This window comes from Eutrigla gurnardus, assembly GCF_963514095.1.
Source record: "Eutrigla gurnardus genome assembly, chromosome: 20".
Lineage (NCBI taxonomy): Eukaryota > Metazoa > Chordata > Actinopteri > Perciformes > Triglidae > Eutrigla > Eutrigla gurnardus.
This window is the reverse complement of record NC_139931.1, coordinates 4,169,962-4,189,592: the sequence shown is the minus strand read 5'-3', so window position 1 is coordinate 4,189,592 and position 19,631 is coordinate 4,169,962. Positions and strand designations below refer to the sequence as shown.

At 45.6% G+C, this 19,631-nt stretch overlaps 2 protein-coding genes across 3 annotated transcripts in view; one reads left to right on the top strand and one right to left on the bottom strand.

Annotated features, from left to right (window-relative positions):
- The first annotated feature begins 106 nt into the window (after positions 1-106).
- Positions 107-11,583, top strand: fmnl1a (formin-like 1a). Its single transcript, XM_084036334.1, has 25 exons — positions 107-657; positions 3,318-3,401; positions 3,648-3,734; positions 3,909-3,982; positions 4,257-4,340; positions 4,434-4,577; positions 5,235-5,343; positions 5,714-5,790; positions 5,910-6,003; positions 6,299-6,373; positions 6,457-6,567; positions 6,687-6,836; positions 6,922-7,023; positions 7,313-7,889; positions 7,972-8,096; positions 8,167-8,369; positions 8,446-8,680; positions 8,754-8,822; positions 8,906-8,986; positions 9,111-9,240; positions 9,325-9,488; positions 9,563-9,664; positions 9,751-9,846; positions 10,139-10,253; positions 10,343-11,583. Exons 1-25 carry the CDS (start codon positions 475-477, stop codon positions 10,405-10,407), a joined length of 3,336 nt encoding a protein of 1,111 aa, XP_083892460.1. The 5' UTR covers positions 107-474; the 3' UTR covers positions 10,408-11,583.
- Positions 11,584-14,349: 2,766 nt separating this feature from the next.
- The window catches only part of srcin1a (SRC kinase signaling inhibitor 1a), an 85,431-nt gene continuing 80,149 nt past the window's right edge, over positions 14,350-19,631 (bottom strand). The window contains exon 21 of one of the 2 annotated variants that reach the window (XM_084036313.1): positions 14,350-15,770. In XM_084036313.1, the coding sequence (XP_083892439.1) occupies positions 15,258-15,770 (513 nt within the window). In that variant the 3' untranslated portion in view covers positions 14,350-15,257. The remainder of the gene's footprint in view (positions 15,771-19,631) is intronic. The other variant, XM_084036314.1, reaches the window with a different exon arrangement.

The window sequence follows — 19,631 nt, the reverse complement described above, 5'->3', positions numbered from 1 at the left end:
CCAGCGTTTGTTGCTGTCATGCACAGGAAGTTGCTCTTCTGCTTTTGTGCTTCTGTGGTTTCTGTCTGTGTTACAGAATGTGTCACCCTCCCTTCTCCTTCCTCTCACATGCAGCCCTGTTCGCTCGCTCACCAGACGAGTTCTTGGTCAACAGAGTAGCAAGTGACACTTTTAGGTGGGTCTAAACTCGGAGGCGAAAGCTCGTGACCTTATTCTCAAAGGGTACTTGTAGGCAGATAGAGAAAGATGAGGACAAACTACCTTCTTTCATCACCCACCCTGTCCTCAGGACCAAGGTGGACCCAGTAGCTTGATGTTCGTCTTCCTGAAGGCCCAAAGACCTGCTTTGACTTAGCGTGTCGTGTGATCTGGAGGGATCCCCTTTTGGTCACTCTGTTTTGGAATACACCGATTTCTCTGGAGAAAAGGGGTGCGTGTAAAGCTTTCCTCCTGGATTACTTGTGGAGATTAGTGATGGGGAATGCGGCCGCAGGGAGCTTGGAGCAGGATCCGTCTGAGGGCCGGGAGGCGAGGAGCTCAGTCGGAGGAGCTTCGGGAATGAATGACTCCGCTCCCACGTTGCAGAAGAAGCAGGCGGCTCCCAAACTGCCCATGCCGCCAGAGGAGGAGCTGGAGGAGCGCTTCAACGTGGTGCTGGTGAGTGGATGCACGGGAGACAAGAAGGCACCCGTTAGGGTTTTATAGTAGAGGCTAAATATGAAGGCTGCAAGTGAATGTGATTCAGCTTTTCATAGGAAGTTGTTTTGAACACTCTGTGACTGATGCAGGCCGCCAAAAATCTATTTGAACTACATAGTCTAGGATGTGATGTCATCCTTTCCCCTCATTTCTTGTCATATAATCTTTTAGATGTTGTCCGGTGGATCTAAAGATCTACTTTAAATGTAGAGACGTGAGTTTGCACGATCAGATCTCCACCAATAACTGCCGGGATATCACAACAACAACAACGTCAGCGACAAAGTTGCCCGATTCCTCAAATTACTCCACTCCTTCGCTGTTTGTCAAAAGGCTACAAACAGGGTGATTAGTGTACGCTCAGGCGGCTGGCCTCAAGGGGAAGTTGAGCAACATATTTACATGAGTGAGACCATAAGACCGGAAAGCGACGGTTCCACCACTCTTTCCACAGTCTTTCAACAGGTTGAGATAAAAAAAAAACCTCATGACGAACACTTTAAACACTGTATAGAATAATTTAATCTCACGTTTAGTGAAATGAAAAGTCTGTTTTATTAAAACATTTAAACATCTGTCTTTATTTCTCATCCTGGCATCGTGTTGATGATAAATAGTTAACAAAGAAGACTCTAAGCTGTGATGTCACACTGACGCACTGCAGCCGCTCCATTAACATCAATAAGAAGCTTCATACGGCTCTAACTGCTCTCTGCTCGCTGGGGGGAAAAATTAAATTGATCCACTCCTTGAATTGCTGTGGTGCTTCGTGTGAGTGTGACATCATCGACTAATGGGGCGGAGCAACATCTTTTGTCTCCGGGTAAACAGGTCTGCAGACAATATGATGCTGGAAGGTGCAATAAGCTATTTATGTAAGGAGAGAAAAAACACATCAGGGAGGCAAAGATGAACAACAGCAGTCAGGAAGATACAAGTACAAACATTAAGCGGGTGCTTTGTTTTGTGGAGATGTGTTCCTGTTGTGAAAGAAAATCCATAAATAAAACAAATAAAATAAAAAAGAGAGCACAGAAGTAAAAAAAATAATATTATTTGGATGTTATTTGACATAAAACAATGACATAAAATGTTGATTTAAATAAAAGAAAAACTACCAATGAGTCGTGATCATAAAATACTGACAATAGTTTAAAAGTAAACATTATCCATAAACACTTTCTTTATGTTTTCTATATTCCACATAAATCCACAAAACCTCCCCTGAGGACTGAAAATGTATGTATTTCCATAATATCTTAAATTTATTTTGCTGAGAATATTAACAGCATTTCATACCCATCACACCCTCACACGTCTAAAATGACAATATGACATCACTTCCTCTTTCAGCGAACTACGTTGAACCTGTATTTGCCTTAATTCTGAGCAACAAACCCCACAAAGAAACGAGAAGTATCTGGCATTGTTTCTAAACTCACACGGTGTGTTCATGTAGGTTCGCGTGTGGTTTTTTTTTGTTTATAGAACTACAAAACCCACAAAGAGTCTCCTCCCTTCACCCACCGAGGCCGAAGCTTCAACTCCCCAGCAAAGCAACCGCCTGTTTCCGTTAGCCTGTGTGTGTGTGTGTGTGTGTGTGTGTGTGTGTGTGTGTGTGTGTGTGTGTGTGTGTGTGTGTGGTTTTTTTTAAGGTGTGGAACTTAAAGAAACTGCAAACCGCTGCTTGAGCATGAGTCGGGGTTGCCAGGGGCAACACCCGCCGATTAGTATCGTCAGTTAATCGGAGACGTCTTGGATCAGGTTTAACAAAAAATAAACACATAAACAGGAACAAATAACTGTAATTAAAGGCTTTATTTAAATGAACTCCATTTATGTGCCAATGAGGTTTTCTAGTAATTTGCACTTTAATCACACAAACTCCTCAGTTAGGTTCATTAAAGGGCTCTTCATCTTCTTGAATGGGGGTTAACCTTTATACTGGGAGTTAACCTTTATACTGGGAGTCAAACATTTCCATGTAGGCTGACTTACTCTAAGTGAAACTTTTTGTGCAATATGTCAGATGGTAGAGTCCGCCCGCACCAAAGCACCGTGGAGGTGGGGGGTCGATTTCTCCACACAGTTCAAAGAATTATAGAAATATAATTTAATGTACAGGAAAATGTATCAGATCCTGATGCTATACTCTTTATTTAAACTTTATCATTTGAATAACAAAGTAAAGAAACCAACAAATACATTAAACGGTTACAGTGTGCCTCGTTTCATCGTGTTTTTTTGTTAAAGCTTGCATCGTAGTGTAAATTGAGACATATCATCACCACACTGACGCACGCTCCATCCGTTATTTATTCTCTGAGCTACTTGGTATCCATTGGCAACCATCAAAACATCTGTGTGCGTCTCATCTGGGCTTCCTGCAGGTAGCTGACGCCCTGACGAATGTGAAGTTTGTGGTTTGGTCCGTTTGAATATTAACGTGTAAGCGAGAAAGGCGAATACATTACAATATATTAATACCTAAATATGTGCTGAATGTCACTGGATGTGTGTGAAGATGAATTGCAGAACAGAAAGTGTCTTTTTCTTTTATTTTACGGCGTCAAATTCTCACAAATCTAAAATAAATGCTCCTTCTCTCTCTCCCTCAGAGCTACATGAACCTGCCTCCAGACAAACTGAACCTGCTGAGTCAGTATGACAACGACAAGAAGTGGGAATTAGTGTGCGATCAGGTGAGACCCCCCCCCCCCCCCCCCCCCCTCACTGGGACAGAGCTGACGAAAGTACATAAATATAGAGCAGAGTGTGAAAACCTCACAGCAGCACAGTTCCTGTGGTGGCAACTGATGCCGTCGGCATGGCAACAGAGAGTTGTGTGTCTATTAACCAGCACAGCGACAGCTTCAGAGGAAACTGATGAATTTTAAATCAGCTACTTGTGACTCTCGGTGAATTATCCCCCCCCCCCCCCCCCACAGGAGCGTTTCCAGGTGAAGAGCCCCCCCTCCACCTACCTGGCCAAGATCAAGAGCTTCTACCAGGATCAAGGCGGGGTCACTCGCAGGGTCAGTGTGAAGCAGATCCTATCTGACACACACACACACACACACACACACACACACACACACACACACACACACACACACACACACACACACACACACACACACACACACACACACACACACACACACACACCGTGTTCTTGATTCTGCCTCCTCCTTTTTCTGCTGATTTAGCTGAAGAAAAGGATCCAAGACGCCACGCAGGTCCTCAAAGATCTGGAGATATCGCTCCGCACCAATCACATCGGGTGAGCACCGTCTACACACACAGGTGGTGTTACTGATCACAGGTCAGAGGTCACTGAGCCACAAGAGCAGGATAAGTTTGCTAGCATTAGCCACGATAAAATAAAATCCTCCCAAGTGTATTGAACTGAGCAAGAGTTGCACATTTTTAATTCAACGTTTCCTTCGTAAAGCAAGATTGTGTTATTGCTTAATTCTAAACTCTCTGAATCTAATCGAGCTTAGAACCTATATTTGTCTCTCTGAGTTTCTTCCCTCATTCTGTATTTTTTCTAGATGGGCTCAGGAGTTTCTCAACGAGCAGAACAAAGGTTTGGATGTTCTGGTGGAGTACCTCTCCTACGCCCAGAGTGACGCCTCGTGAGTAGCGATTAAAAAAAAACCTCCTCTGGTGTCGACGGTTCTCCTTCAGAGAAGATAACTTATCTGTTTGTTTCCTAACCAACTCTTCAGGTATGAGGTGGAGAGCGTTGAGAATGGCGGCACCATGTCAGACAGAGGGAAACCGGCGGAGAGGTCCATGGAGGACTTGACCAAGAGCCCCAGCGGGTCCCATTCACACGGGATGACCAGAGCTGCTCGGGCTCTGACTGTGAGGTGAGGACGCTCCAGGCGGCTTCGTGGAATTATGTGCTGTGTTTTATGTGTCTTTTGTGTGGGTTTTTGTTATGAACTGTTATGAGGAGACTGAAAAAAATCCCTAGCAACGTGTACAGATGTATGGCAAGTATTTAATCTGAATCTAGAGCTGCTGTGATGTTGACATACTGTTGACTAGATGTTATTTCCTTAGAGATGTTGATACTGTGTCAAACTGTTTCCTATATTTAGATCCAAATCTACACATTTTTCATTCCTAACTTATAGATTTTGCTTTAATCTTTGTGAAATAGGAAACAAACATCTTTTTCTAAATCAATCTGATTTTATTCAGGTTTTTTGCTTCATTTCATGGCCATGTTTTTACTGCACTGCACCATGACAAATACCTCAATTTCTCACACTCTTATTCATTTATATCCTTTGCTCATTTGTGGAGTATTTTACCTTTTTTATTTCCACCTGGTGCTACTTTTCAGCTGTCAGGCAAACAAAAAAAAGAAAAACCCACCCACAATGCTGGAAGTCTTATTATAATTGGCCAACTGTGCTTTTTTTCTGTGCCTCTAAATTACAAACCATTTGCACACACGGTCGCTTCTCTTCCCCTCGAGGACGTATTCATGTGTCTACACACTTGTTATCCCTCTGCAGAATTAGCTCCACGCTGGGGAGCAAAATGCACAAGAAGTCCCACTCGTCCCACCAGAGGGATGACGTACACGTGTGCATAATGTGCCTGCGAGCCATCATGAACTACCAGGTAGAGCTTTAAAAACAGTCACTGTTTGTAACATTTGGGAGCATCTATTAGCAAAAATGGAATATATAATATAGCTTACGTGTTCTACAGAAGCCTGAAATGGACAAAACATTTTCACGTTTTTGGGAGAAGTTTCACTTGGTTGCAATCTACAACCTCACCACTAGATGTCGTCAAATCTTACACATTAGCCCTATAAAGATTATTTTTCTCCTCTCCTTGTATTTTAAATACAAATTTGAAATTAAACTCGTTATTTCTCTTATAAAAAGGGAACGGTGTCGTTTTTCCTCAACCCAAACACAAACGCCGTTCCTGCACTTTCCTGCACACTGCACTTTGGTGTTCATGCTTTTCCTTCTGCTTTCAGTCTGGTTTTAACCTGGTGATGACTCACCCGCGCTGTGTGAACGAGATCACCCTCAGTCTCAACAGCAGGAACCCCAGGTGAGTGCACTTGTGTGTGAGGCAAAGTGTGTGTTATTATTATTATTATTATTATTATTATTATTATTATTATTATTATTATTATTATTATCTCTAACACTCTCTAACCCCCCCAACAGGACCAAAGCCCTGGTGTTGGAGCTGCTGGCTGCAGTCTGTCTCGTCAGAGGCGGACATGACATCATTCTGTCTGCTTTTGACAACTTCAAAGAGGTGAAATTCATTTTTCATTCACTATTTTACGACGGTTTCATTTTGACGGTTTGACCCGTTCAGTCACGCCATGGTGCCAGACTTCCCCTTTTTGATTACTCATCTTTATACTGACACGGCTCCCCCTCACATGCCTCTAACTTTACAGTCATGCATGTGTGAGTAAAGTGCAGAGGTGAGAAACAGACCCCATTTTTGTGGTTCAGCTGCATATAGTTGATTCTGCATCGATGCCCAACCGTACGCCCCCTGTGGGCAACAATATATATCACATATATGTATGTTTTTTTCTCAGGTGAGCAGAGAAAGGAACCGCTTCGAGAAGTTGATGGAATACTTCACCAACGACGACAGCAACATTGACTTCATGGTAGGTTTTTTTTACATGCTGACTTAAATAATGTGAATTTTATTTTAAATTTTCTTGAGAATTAACTGGCCTTGTGTTTCCAGGTGGCTTGCATGCAGTTCATAAACATCGTAGTCCATTCGGTGGAGAACATGAACTTCCGTGTTCATCTCCAGTTCGAGTTCACCCACCACGGCCTGGACAAGTATCTGGAGGTGAGGAGCCTCTACACTCATTTCTGCAGGCTTTATTACATGAAATCTCTATTTAAATAAATTGCAGCATACGTTAGGATGTGTTCCTTTAATGCAACAACATGTGTTTGTGTGTTAAGAGTCTGAAGCAAACAGAGAGTGAGAAGCTGCAGGTGCAGATCCAGGCCTACCTGGACAACGTGTTGGACGTCGGAGCGCTGCTGGAGGACGCCGAGAACAGAGGAGGCGTGCTGCAGCACGTCGACGAGCTGCGGGACCACAACCTACACGTCAGTCAATGAAGGAACAACAATAACAGGCTCTGATGTGACTTTTTGAATAATCTGAATTAAAGCGACGGCGTCTGTGTTGCAGCTGAGTGACCGGCTGCAGGAGATCGAGGACCAGACCACAGAGAGGATATCTGAACTGGAGACTCAGCTCATGCAGGCCACCAAGGAGACGGAGCTGCTCAAAGTGAGTGCTGCCGCACGACATGTACACCGTTTAATGAGATTAATTAGCAGGCAAGGTGGGCCCTTCTCACAGCCATTAGTTATAATGAGGTCGAAAGAGTGGCAGCTCGCTTTATTTGAATAATCTTAACACGAGAGTAAAACCTTCGGTATGAAATAAGACAGATGAGAGCGTTTGCACTCAAATGAGTCTAAATCACCTCACATTTTTAGAGCCGTTAGAGGGATTGGATCTGGGTCTGTCTTTGTCTGTGAGTCCAGACTGAAATATCTCACCTATGGTTTGACAGGAGAGCCTGCGAGAGTCCTGTTCCCAGGTCAGCGCCCTGCAGCAGAGAGAACGGGAGCGTGAGCTGGACAGGGAGAGGGAGAAGGACCGGGAGCGTCTGAGCACCTCCGGCCCTCAGACGTCCTCAGAGCTGGAGCAGAGGGTCCAGGAGCTGCAGGACAAGGGTCTGATCCGACTGGGACGCAGCGCCTCCGGGGGGCTGGACATCCAGGTGGTGCCCGTCACCGTGGTGGAGTACGTCGAAGTCCCCGCCCCCGCCCAGACCAGCGTCGGGTCCACCGTCACTGATGCGGCTCCCCCACCGCCCAGCCTTCCTGCCTCTGGCCCTCCACCACCTCCTCCACCTCCCCCTCCCCCTCCTGGTGGTCCAGGGCAGGTTGCCTCTCCTCCTCCACCTCCACCACCTCCTCCACCACCTCCTCCTCCTCCTTCTGCAGGAGGTCCACCACCCCCTCCTCCACCTCCTCCCCCTCCTGGATCTGGGCCGCCTCCCCCTCCTCCCCCTCCTGGATCTGGGCCGCCTCCCCCACCTGGTGCCGGACCTCCACCTGCTCCTGGAGCACCAAACGCTCAATCTGGTAAAGTTTGACAGAATAAAAGAGCTGAAAACAGTCAGGAGTCGTTAGTGGATCAGTTTGATTATCCCTCTTTGTTTCTTAGGGTTTAAAAGCAAGAAGACCATAAAGACCAAGTTCAGGATGCCGTTGTTAAACTGGCAGGCGTTAAATCCAAACCAGGTGACCGGCACCGTCTTCAACGAACTGGATGACGATACCGTCTTAGAGGTAAGAAGAATCCTGACGTTTCCCTTGCACTAGTTTATCCCGTCTGACTCGTTCATTCTGTCTCCATCAGGAGTTGAACATGGATATATTTGAAGAACACTTCAAGACCAGGGCTCAGGGTAATCCTACAGACCTGTCCAACATCAAGAAGAAGGTGGTCCAGAAGGTCCCCAGCAAGACGGCCTTGATCGACACCAACAAGGCCAAGAATCTGGCCATCACGCTACGCAAGGGGGGAATGAAGGCGTCTGATATCTGCACCGCCATAGAGACGTACGTGCTTCTTCTTCTTCTTCTTCTCATTCCTGCCCTCGAACGTTAACCGACCAGCCTTTGTCGTTTTGTACAGGTACGACCAGCAGGCTTTGTCCATAGACTTCCTGGAAATACTCGTGTCCTTCATACCATCGGATTATGAGATGAAGCTGCTGGTTAACTATGAGAAAGATGGCCGCCCACTGGCGGACCTCACCGACGAGGATCAATTTATTTTACGCCTGGGGAAGATTCCTCGTCTGACGCAGCGGATAAACACTCTGACTTTCATGGGCAACTTCCCCGACACCGTCAAACGCCTGCAGCCGGTGAGTCTGTCGAATGATTGGTAGCTCGGACCTAAAAGAGATTCAAGCTCTGACTTTTGTTTTTCATCCACAGCAACTGAACTCCGTCATCGCCGCGTCCATGTCCATCAAGTCTTCGACCAAACTGAAGAAGATATTAGAAGTAAGGAAAAGAGAATACCACATGATTTAGCTTCCAAGCGTGTGATTTTTTTTTGCATGAATCATCTCGTGTTTTCCCGTCAGATCGTTCTCGCCTTTGGAAACTACATGAACAGCAGCAAAAGGGGGGCAGCGTACGGGTTCCGGCTGCAGAGTCTGGACCTTGTAAGTGGCCTCTGTTTCTATATCTACTCTTTCACTTTAAGGCAAGACTCTGAAATGAGCCTCGAACCCCATGAACCTTGAACGAGTGTGCATACTGACCAAATCAACGTTTCCATCCGTTCAGCTGTTGGAGACCAAGTCAACCGACCGCTCACAGACGCTGCTCGACTTCATCACCAGCATCATCCAGGAGAAATACCCCGACCTGGCCGACTTCCACACCGATCTCCACTTCGTAGACAAGGCGGCGCTCGGTACATCCACGGTCATCCCGGATATGCAGCTTGTGTTTTCACAGCGGGAGCAGCTACTCAAGTCCTTTCTCTTCTCTTCGCCAGTGTCACTGGATGCCATCCTTCATGACATCCGCTCGTTAGAGCGGGGCATGGAGATGACCAAGAAGGAGTTCCTGGTGCAGGACGACTGCCCGGTGCTGAAGGAGTTCATCAAAACCAACTGCGACCAGCTGGAAGCTTTGATCAAAGACAGCAGGACAGCACAGGTTAGTGTTTCATGTTCAAATCTACAGCTTATACCTTATAAGAGGTTCTAGACACACAGCTTGGTTCCCTGCAGGAGGCATACGGCTCGGCGGTGGAGTATTTCGGAGAGAACCCCAAAACCACGCAGCCGTCCATGTTTTTCCCTTCGTTTGGACGCTTGATAAAGGCCTATAAGGTGAGGATGCGTTGCAGGTTTCGGATATTTAGCCATTGCATATTGTTGCACTGCATGTTGATTATTTTGTCCTCGGTTGAACGCAGGCGGCACAGCAAGCGTTTCTGCAGAAACAGAAACTGGAGAGCGAGAGCAGCGAGGAAAAGGTGTCGTCATCTCCGAACAAGGCCGGGGGGCAAAAGGTACGACGTTCAAAGAGGAAATGATGCATCGGATATTTATGAACTCTCTTTATTGAAGGTGTTCTGTGTTATGCTCCAAAGAAATAAGGGGGCAACATTTCACCTCCACTACTGGGGTCCATTTAATCTAATTCAGTCTTCAGGGCAAGAATATGCAAAACAAACCTCTGAAACTCTGAGAGAAAATACCACCGATTTATACTCTTCAAACGTGGCGTTGAATCCAAAGTGTCAGAAATAAGAAAACAACCTGAACCTTCGACAACGCTCTTATCGTTCATGTCTTTTCTAGGGGCCTGGGATGCCGAAGATGCCCCAGATGGATCTGATAGCGGAGCTGAAGAAGAGGCAGGTGAAGCCTCAGGTGCGTGAGGGGAAGGACGGCGCCCTGGAGGACATCATCACGGGTACGGCGCCGCAATGCTTCCTGGAGGAGGAGTCACATGGTGATGCTTGAGGAGAACATGTTGTTGATGTTGTCTTTTCTCTGCCTCAGATCTGAGGAACTCGCCGTACAGGCGGACAGATGGTCGGCGGCCCGCCCAGCGCCAGGACTCTTGAGCCACTTCTGTTCGGCCTTTTTTTTTTTTAACGAACGGAGCTGGAATCACAACTCTGAAGAGCACGCTTTAAAATGGGCTGTATATACAGGATATCAAGATATATAAGTAGCCATAAGTGTGTATTTTTGCATTTTTTTTTAGTGTGAATTTGCTTATTTGTGTAAATAGAATTTGAAGTTGGAACTATTTGATATTTTTAATGCAAGAGTCCATGAATTTGATGACAAATCTTCATAAAAAAACAACCTATTTCTTTGGCACCTGACGACTGAATGCTCTAAATTTGTAGTTTTGTTACTTCTTGAACAATTAAAGAAATCCTGACTTTTAGGACACTGTATGTATGAGAGCCACATCCACAGTTTGAACCCATCATAAAGCAAGATCAGACGCCGCCACTGTACAAGAGAGCTGCACTTTATTGGACACACAATCACAGCAAATTATGTACAAAAGACGGCGGTTCAACCGCCCGCCGCCTCCTCACAGGAAAAACACACACATTTCTCACAGAATATCATGGCATCCACACTGATAAATTAGTATCTCCAGTATCAGTAGGCTTTTAAATTTATATATCATTATATTATAGATCTATTTTCTGTATTGTTTTTGTTCTTATATCACACTACTCTACAAATGGGAGACGTCTCTGGTTTGGGGTGCGTTCAAGCGCTCTGAATCCCTCTAGACATCCACCACACTCAATCATCATCACCATCATCATCGTCATCACAGTAGTAAGACTGAACATGCCCGTGTCACAGATACCAAAATAATATCTCATTCGTCATGTTCCTAAACCCCCGAACATAAAACCCACCTTTCCTCTTCCTCTCTCTTCCTCTTTCTCACTTTTTTTTGTTGAGAAAACACGTAGACAACTTTTAAATGTTTTTTTTTCTGGACTGCACCGTGCGATTGCTCGAGACAATACATGCATTGTTTTGTATATACCTTTTTGTACCCATCGTCATAGTTTATTAATAAAAACATCTTCTTTTGGACATAACAATTTGTTGGAACTCGCTAGGAATGACTCGGCCTATTTACAAGTCAATTTTTGTTTTTCTACTTTTTGATGCCAAGATTTTTGAACATCCACACATTCATGTAAAAATCTCATATACATACTATCGAATGTAAGTTTGTTATATAAAAAAAAAAGGTAAAATGGCAAAAAAAAGTTAGAGATACAACTTTTAGTTCACATAATTCCCTTATTGATTCATCGTTTTAATAACTTCTGTGGATTAGCTTGACTGCTACTTAAAGCCGCTCAGCGCAACAGCTGGATAAGCACGTCCCACTGTTGCCGTGGCGACGAGCCTGTTGCCTCCGAACGCTCTTTACACTGAGCGTCCACATTCGCGTTGCTACCGCTCCTGTTCACATGCAACCATGACACAGGAGGAGGAGAATTAAAGCCATATTATTCACTTTTCATCAAAAGCTGCAAGGCTCTATGTGAAGCTTCCGGGCCCATAAATCGACCGTTCACAGTAGTCATCATAATTATCTGTGTTTCTCATCCCCGACTCACAAATACCGGCTGAATCACAAATACATGACGGGGTGAAACCCCAAAAAAAACAGACCACGGGTACAGAAAACAACCCCTAAACCAAGTATATAGTAGCAAAATAAGCCCCTAAGCACAGGCACTGGTCCGGCCACCTCACACCTCAATAGTGGTCCTTCACATAAGGAGGCGAAGGTGCAGGCGAGCCGGACGAGCATTTAGAGGGACGAGCTTTTCAAAAAAATCAAACTTACATAAAACCTAACCCAGTGTTCATAAAGAAAACCCTATTTAAAAATGAACTTCAGCATATATTACAGAGGCTAACTTATCTATACAGATATTTTTAAACAAATATAAAAATGTTCTGCGTATGAATAAATAATCTCAGTGTGAAATGCAATATTTCTCTCAATGAATTTAAAAAAGAAAAAAATCTGTACAAAATGGTCACTAATATATAAAACTGAAGAGATGATGACATTTTACAGTATATAATTTAATCTAGGTCTATATATATATCACACTTTTCTTCACAATTATAATATCATACACAAACATCTCACTTAGATATATTTATATATGTATATTTGTTTCATTTCAAGTTTGCATGAGTGTTTCTGATTGCCAGGGGCGTCCGCGGCGGCCATGTTGGAGTCACAGCCCACTAACACTTATCTTGAAAACAGAAAAAAAGAAAAAAGAAAGTCCTTCCAGAGAGCACGGTCACGCAACTCCGGGGAGGTTTCATCTCACACTCCCGCTCGGGGGAAAGCAGCCGAGCGTGAACACTTCCTCCCCGACGCTCAAACCGGACGAAAATGCAGCAAAATTTGACTCGGAGAGGTACGGATCTGTGAAACGGCATGAGTAAGTGAATTCCTTTCATTTGACTTCACTCAATATGAAGCGCGGGGCTTGAACCTGCCTGGCAGAGCTACAGAGCACACAGAGTGAGGCTTAATTCGCTGTGCTGCAAGCTCGCACTTTTTTTTTTTTTTTTTTTGCACATTGTTGGAGCTCGGGGAGTGTTTAGTCAAACGCCACCGCTGCAACCTGACGTTTCAAGTGCTGTTCTTCTTTTTCTCCCCACAAAAAAAAAATGGTATCAAGCCAAAATTCTCACAGCTTCTTCTTTGGGGTGAAATTCTGTCACTGCTGATCTAATACTGTAATACAGAAAACTGGGGGTTTCTGTCTTTGAGGCACTGGGAGGAAACATGGTAACAGGTCCTTGCAGACAAACAGAGCTTCACAAAGGCAAAGAGCACCGCCGGAGTGTGCTGATTACATACTGCACAAACTGTGACTGTTCACATCGAGGCCCATCAAACGCTGTCCGAGGATAACCTCGACCCAGAGACGGCGCTAAGTGAGAGGGCCGGGGAAAGAACAGCCGCCTAATGGCTCCCCGACTGTCAGACCCTTCCCTCTCATCTCTCTGGGTCTTTCAAATCACGAGCCGGCCTTATTAAAGAAGCCTTCAAACACATGTCCCCCAAAACTAATCCCCTCTCCTCCAGCTTTCTACTCTTTGACACCATCGCCCCCCCCTTTTTGCACGTTTTAATCTCAATGTCACAAAGAATCGATTTCACACAGTCAATTCTGAAAAAAAAAAGAATCACTCAGTCTACGACTGTCCGTTCGACCTCGTCGCCCTCCCAGTGGGCTCGCCTTAAGGCAAGAACACAAGACGGGGAGCTTCAGAATGGTTGCTTGTGCCGGGTTTACACCGAGGGAATCACTGACAGGCCTTTGATGTGCTTTAAATAATGAGGAGTTCATCTACAGTCATCGAGGCACAACAAAGGCCTAACATTCATAAACGTTTCAGCATGCAGGTAAGAAAATGAGGCAACGGAAACGTGCGGTATTTGAAATACGAGGGGATGATTCCTTTTCCTTCATTCAACATTCGTAGCTTTGTGCTTAAAAAAGCAGACTCACAAGGTCAAAAAGAGGTGTGTGAGAGGAAACAGGCTGCGTTGTAGTTCCACATCCTCATCTAAGTCTCTACATGTGTGCTGATTAACTTTCTTTGTCTTTCAAAAAGCTGGAAAACAGTGTTGAAGTGCGATCATTTCACTGCAGCGAAGGATCCATTTTATACTCGTTCAAAGACGTTTTTCACGATAAAAACAGCCGAACACTTTGAGTAACCTTGTGTCCCCAAGAAGAAACCACTTGATCCAGCTCTGTGGATCCGACTCCTTAGAGGGTGAAGTCGTGGTTCTGCTGGATGTGGCGTATTTTAACCAGAGTGCTCTACTAGATATCAGTGGTGCGACAGATGTGACTTAAACACACAAGAAAAAACGAGTTTCTGCAAACAGCTTGGCTTTACAAGTGCAGAACAGCTTGTGTGTATTATTCATCGTGTGTGTGTGTGTGTGTGTGTGTGTGTGTGTGCTTGAGTCTTTGGGAAGGATGTGTTAGGTGCTAAAACACGAGAGGAAGCTGTAAGACGCCACCGTGGAAACATCCTGATTGTCATAATTAACTAGTGAACACACATTTACAGAAATTCAACATGTCTTTACAAGTCACCGTTCCTCCGACCGCGTTTCAGAAACCCAACATCCTGGTTCTATTTTTAAATATGTGCTCCTTACAATGTGCTTTTTGTGAATACATGTCACTTTAAAATGAAATTTAAAAAAAAGTCCTATAATCGTTTTCCTCAATTTTGCTGCGTTCCTTATAAATATTCAGACAGTGGAATGTACACGTGGTCGGGGAGGGGAGTGACGTTCATGTAAACTCTTTACACAGTGTGTACAAACGGAGGGTAAAATATAGCACCAGTTCAGAGTTTAACACACAGGTGATGCAAGAAAAAGCCACAAATGCCCTTTTTAACACAGAACAGTTTGAAACCACAATCATCACCTTTGATTTACTTCTTTTTTTTTCTTTTTCCGGAGCACATTCTGCCAGGTGATGCAGGTAAGTGAGAGCAAATACTATCCTGAACACATACAACTACGTACGCAGCTCTATTTTCTATGGTCAAAGTCACTGTCCAGGAAACGATGTGAGGGTATTTATACGACACCGCCGCTGTCAGTCAATCCACCCGGATCGCGTCGGCTTGGAGCAGGCAGCTGGTAGGAGGGGAGGCTCTCTCTCTGGCAACTGGCAGTACGACTGCGTGGGAAAACTGCAGAGGAGCTATAGATCCAGATCAGAGTTCACGTGTCCAAGGAGAAGAGTCCTGAATGAATATAGGACACCAAACAACGCTGGAATCTCCAATAATGTAGTTGCTTTCCTTCATGGTTGGTGATGTGATGGTGATCGACCTCTCCTCCTCCTCCTCCTCATTACCGAGGGTTGCCGGGGGCGAGGTTCTTATTCACACGCTGGCTGCCTGCCTCCTTGCAGCTGTGGAGGCTGGAGCTACAACCGCTGGGTTTGGGAGCCGCGGAGGAGAGGGTGAGGGAGGTGGAGGTGGTGGGAGAGGAGGGAGACAGGGAGGGGGTCGGAGTGGTGGGCGAGGAGGAAGACGAGGGGGAGGAAGCGGTGGGAGTGGAGGGGGAGGACCGGCTGCTGGGGAGGGGCAGGGAGGAGGCTCGCTGCTCACGTAGAAGGCGGCGTTGGTGGAGGGTGGAGGAGAGGAGCAGGGCCTCGGCGCTCAGGCCGGAGGCAGACAGGCTGGCCAGCAAGGCCTTGGCTTGGCTGGGAGAGGCGGTCAGGGAGAGCTTCGCTCCCTCCTGGGGGTACTTCCTCAGGCCCGGGGCAGACGCTGCTGTGGGCACTCGGCCTGAGAAAAGTCCCGTTTTGATACCAGAGAGGTATGGCTCAATACTGCCAGTGGTGCTGTTGGTCCCCAAGGCCTTCGGGTGGAGCAGGGACACAGAAGGGGGGAGGGGGAGTGGAGGTTTTCAGGGATGGAAGGGGAAATCATGAAAAATTAAAGTCTTCAAATTGGCTGGGCACTGTCCCCCCTGCAGCACCTTCCCTTTACCAATACAGTCAAACATGCCCGTGCATGCATGCTTGCACACACACACACCATACACACACCACACACACATCCACGAATGCACACAGATTGAGGGTCAGCGTCGATTTTGGAGTGGACAAGAAGCTGATAAAGTGAAGGGGGCGGATGGATGTGTAGCTCTCCAGTCGGGTGAGGAGGAGGAGGAGGCTAAAGAGGCTGGACAAGGTTGCTCACTGCTGCAGGACCACAGGTACGGGAGGTGTGCAGGGAGGGGAGGGGTCACATGGGGTGGATGAGGTCGGCCGCAGGAACGCGTGTCAGGAGGAAGGTGTGGTGGAGGGGGTGGGAGGGTGAGGGGAGAGGTGAGAACAGAACAAGAGACAAACACAGGAGATCGTTATTCAGGTTGATATCAGCATGTGTGGTGCAAACCATGTGACAGACTGCCATCGACACATGACGACCAGACCACTGATAAACACACCTCTTTGGTCATGGGGTGCAACACGGAGTGGTGTTGACCACTTTTATTTTGACATGTTTTAATGATTGTTTTTTTAAACTCATTAAAATAAAATGCAAAATATTGTGATGAACGGCAGCATCACACGTCCCTTGGTGTAATGCTGGGATGAGTCAGCAGATGGCAATGTTCCAACAGTATGAAACTCAACGGGTAACACATTTGTCACAACACGTATTTGTCTCTTTGTTTGCAGGTGGAGCGGAGGTGAATGCATCCGACGGGAACAGTTTGTAAGCGTTATCTGCAGGAGGCGCGCCGGTGATGACAGGGTGGAGACGGGCAGGAGAAAGAGCCAGAGTCACTTTTCTCATTGTCACGTATGAAAGGAAAGTTTTATTTCTGCTCGCGAAGCAACAGGAGGAGAGTTTTCACAGCGGCTCTAAAAGTTTGAAATGCGATTGTTGGGGGATTATGGGATTTGGTTGTGTATGAAAGGAGAGCAGGTGCGCTAGTCTAGACTGCACTGCTGGGAAGCTTTCACCTGCTCTGTTGCCGTTCCAGCCTGTGCTGCCAAACGTCCCCAGAGAGCGGGGCTGTTCCTTCTGCCCGAGGAACTCCTCTCAAGCCTGGCCGACACATTTACTCTGGTCCGTGAGTGCAGCGGGGAAGCAGCCCCTTCATCTCACGCACACCGCTGCTTGCCTGCCAAAGCACCAGCCTCCCAGGACGGGTCTCCACAAACCCCCGACCTCATGGCCAGCACATTTAACCAGCCTGTTTTACCGCCAGAAGTAATAAGAGGTCAAAACGGGAGAAATGGGGGTTTTTTTTGTGGCGTGAAAGTGATTCACGTCGTCATGCCCTCCTTGAACTGCGCCAAAGCAAATGGGGAGAAAGCGTGGCTTTGAACTGTCAGTTCGCGTCCAGCACATTGATTTGAAGGATCCTCATGCCTGGAATGCTGCGAGGCCCGTCTGAGTAAAGCTTCAGTGACAGCGACACGGCGCAGCATCAGAAAGGCTCATTTTAAACCCTGCAATTAACACACACAGATAACATCGGAGCCCAAACTAACAAGACTTGAGCACGAGGGGGGACAGCTTGGATTTTTGGGGGGTTGTATAAGGTACGACCGCAGTTAGGGAGCAAAGCGATGTACTGCTGTGGTATTTTAGTTACCTAAAGGAAGTTTAAATCATTTTAAACATTTTAATCCGACTGTTTTGCTCCAATGACAAAGTATATTTGAACTAGATTGTGTGCGGGGGGGCATGTCCAGGAGGGATAGACCACGGGGACCAAGGGATCCGCCTCCCCAGGTGCTTAAACTAAAGCCGTTGTGCCAAAATCCCAGATTATCATTAGTCAAGTGGCACAATGTTCATTCAGGTAGCATATTTTATCTTGAGGGGGAACAAAAGGGGGTAACTTGAAATAGGCAGTTAAGACACATAAAAACCAAAAAGCGACGCCTGTGCATCTCGTTTGAGCTGATTGCAGAAGGTACGCTGTGATGTCATAAAATCTTTAACTGTTCCTCCAGCTGGCTTTAATGGCTTAACATATATATTTAATGCCACTGATGCTAAAGGTATTCATACATTTAGATGTATTAGCTGGGGGCGGGACCACTGGGAGGCTCTTAAATGGTGCGCTAATGCCCTAGAAGTGTCAGTAATTCTATGACCAGAGGCAACAAAAGAGAAAACACCAACGGGAGTCATAAAGTAGGGCAGAAGTTAGGGGGGTCGCATGTCGGGAGTTATGTCCAGGGAAGATTAAAGAGAAGAAATGGGTTTTACCTTCATGTGTGGGCCGAGCAGCGCGGTCACCCACGGTGGGCATGTCTGATAGTCAGAACAACAGTATCAGTCAGGGGGGGGTCAGCAGGTGTGAGTTAGAGGGAGGAATGAGGGTGAGGGGGGGGGGATGATTTCTCAATAATAAGGCATAAATATGTGGATCCTAGGCAGACAGATGCTGACGACTGTGGCTGTTTTGACACAAATATATTCTGATGCCTACTTAAGAGTCATGAAACAGAATGGAGAATTCTCATATTTTAATTTCAGCTGCCACGATTAGGATTCCTCTTCAAAAAGATCACAAGCACAATGTCAGTGACGGGTTTAAAAAAACAACAACAACAACAAGGTGAAGTGAACACAGAGTAAGCAAAAGTTTTTTTTTTTAAGGAAAGCTCTTAAAAGCTGTATGCAAATGAGCCAGCCGGCTTGATAATGTGATGAGACAGGATGCAAATAATCAGTGCGTTTTTCCGCGCTCAGCTGTTTCATTATGCTGGATTTCTAATGATTCAGAAGACGGATTCGGCTCCATCCATCTGTAAGCTAAATTGTCAGGATGTGTTTGACATTAAAGGCTCGGGGAATCTGACCGAGGAGAAGCGATTTGAAAAGCAGCAGCTTGTGGAAAAACGCTGGATTCATTAAGGTTTGAATAGGGTGCTAAAATATTTGTGATTCGCATTTTCATCTGAGCTCGTGCTACAGTACACGACACCGCGTGGTTAACAGAGTTCAAACCTCCAGTTTAAGGAGCCCCAGAGCATCCAATGATAAATTAATAAACATATTAATGAAATAATATATGAAAATATATGTAAAATATGTAAAAAATCCAAGAATTTGTTAAATATTTCAAGACAACATCACTATGTGAGGTTATTTCATCATTTTTGTTCATGTTACCAGAATTGTATTGTATCATCATTTTGATGAAAAACTATTTAAATTGTTTCCAATTAAAATTGTATTTAATGTCAATTATTTAACAATGTAAATATTGTTTTTTTTGTTGGGGATATTTATTTGATAAACAACACTGTGCCTCTGTAGTAGTAGACAGATAAGTGAAGCTAGTATTACCACATTGGTAGTAATAATACACCAGTGATGGAGTACTACACTACTTGAAAATGCCCCAGAATGCAGTTCTCGGTGACTGTTTACGTGCTTTTAAAGCTGCAGCCTCTTTGTTCGCCATCCATCATGCAGTTGTGACATGTTGCCACCTTGTTGCCGACTTCCCACGCTGACAATTAGCTCTGAGTGGCCACCGCTCGCTTTAACACATACAGTGTGAGCCTCATAACGATATATAGGGGGCTAATTTTGGAAACCACTCTGCTTCCAAATGACAGATAATAAGAGAGACTGACGGAGGGGGGGGGAGCACAGAAAATGGAGGAAGGAAAGAGACATAAAGAAGAGGAAATGTGAAAGACTTAATGGCGGGGAAAAAGAGAGCTGTCCTCTTCATATT

Coding starts and splice junctions, on each gene's coding strand:
- fmnl1a (XM_084036334.1), top strand. CDS start 475: ATGGGGAATGCGGCCGCAGGGAGCTTGGAGCAGGATCCGTCTGAGGGC. Junction 7,024..7,312: donor AGGAGACGGAGCTGCTCAAA/GTGAGTGCTGCC, acceptor ATGGTTTGACAG/GAGAGCCTGCGAGAGTCCTG. Junction 9,241..9,324: donor CGTAGACAAGGCGGCGCTCG/GTACATCCACGG, acceptor TCTCTTCGCCAG/TGTCACTGGATGCCATCCTT.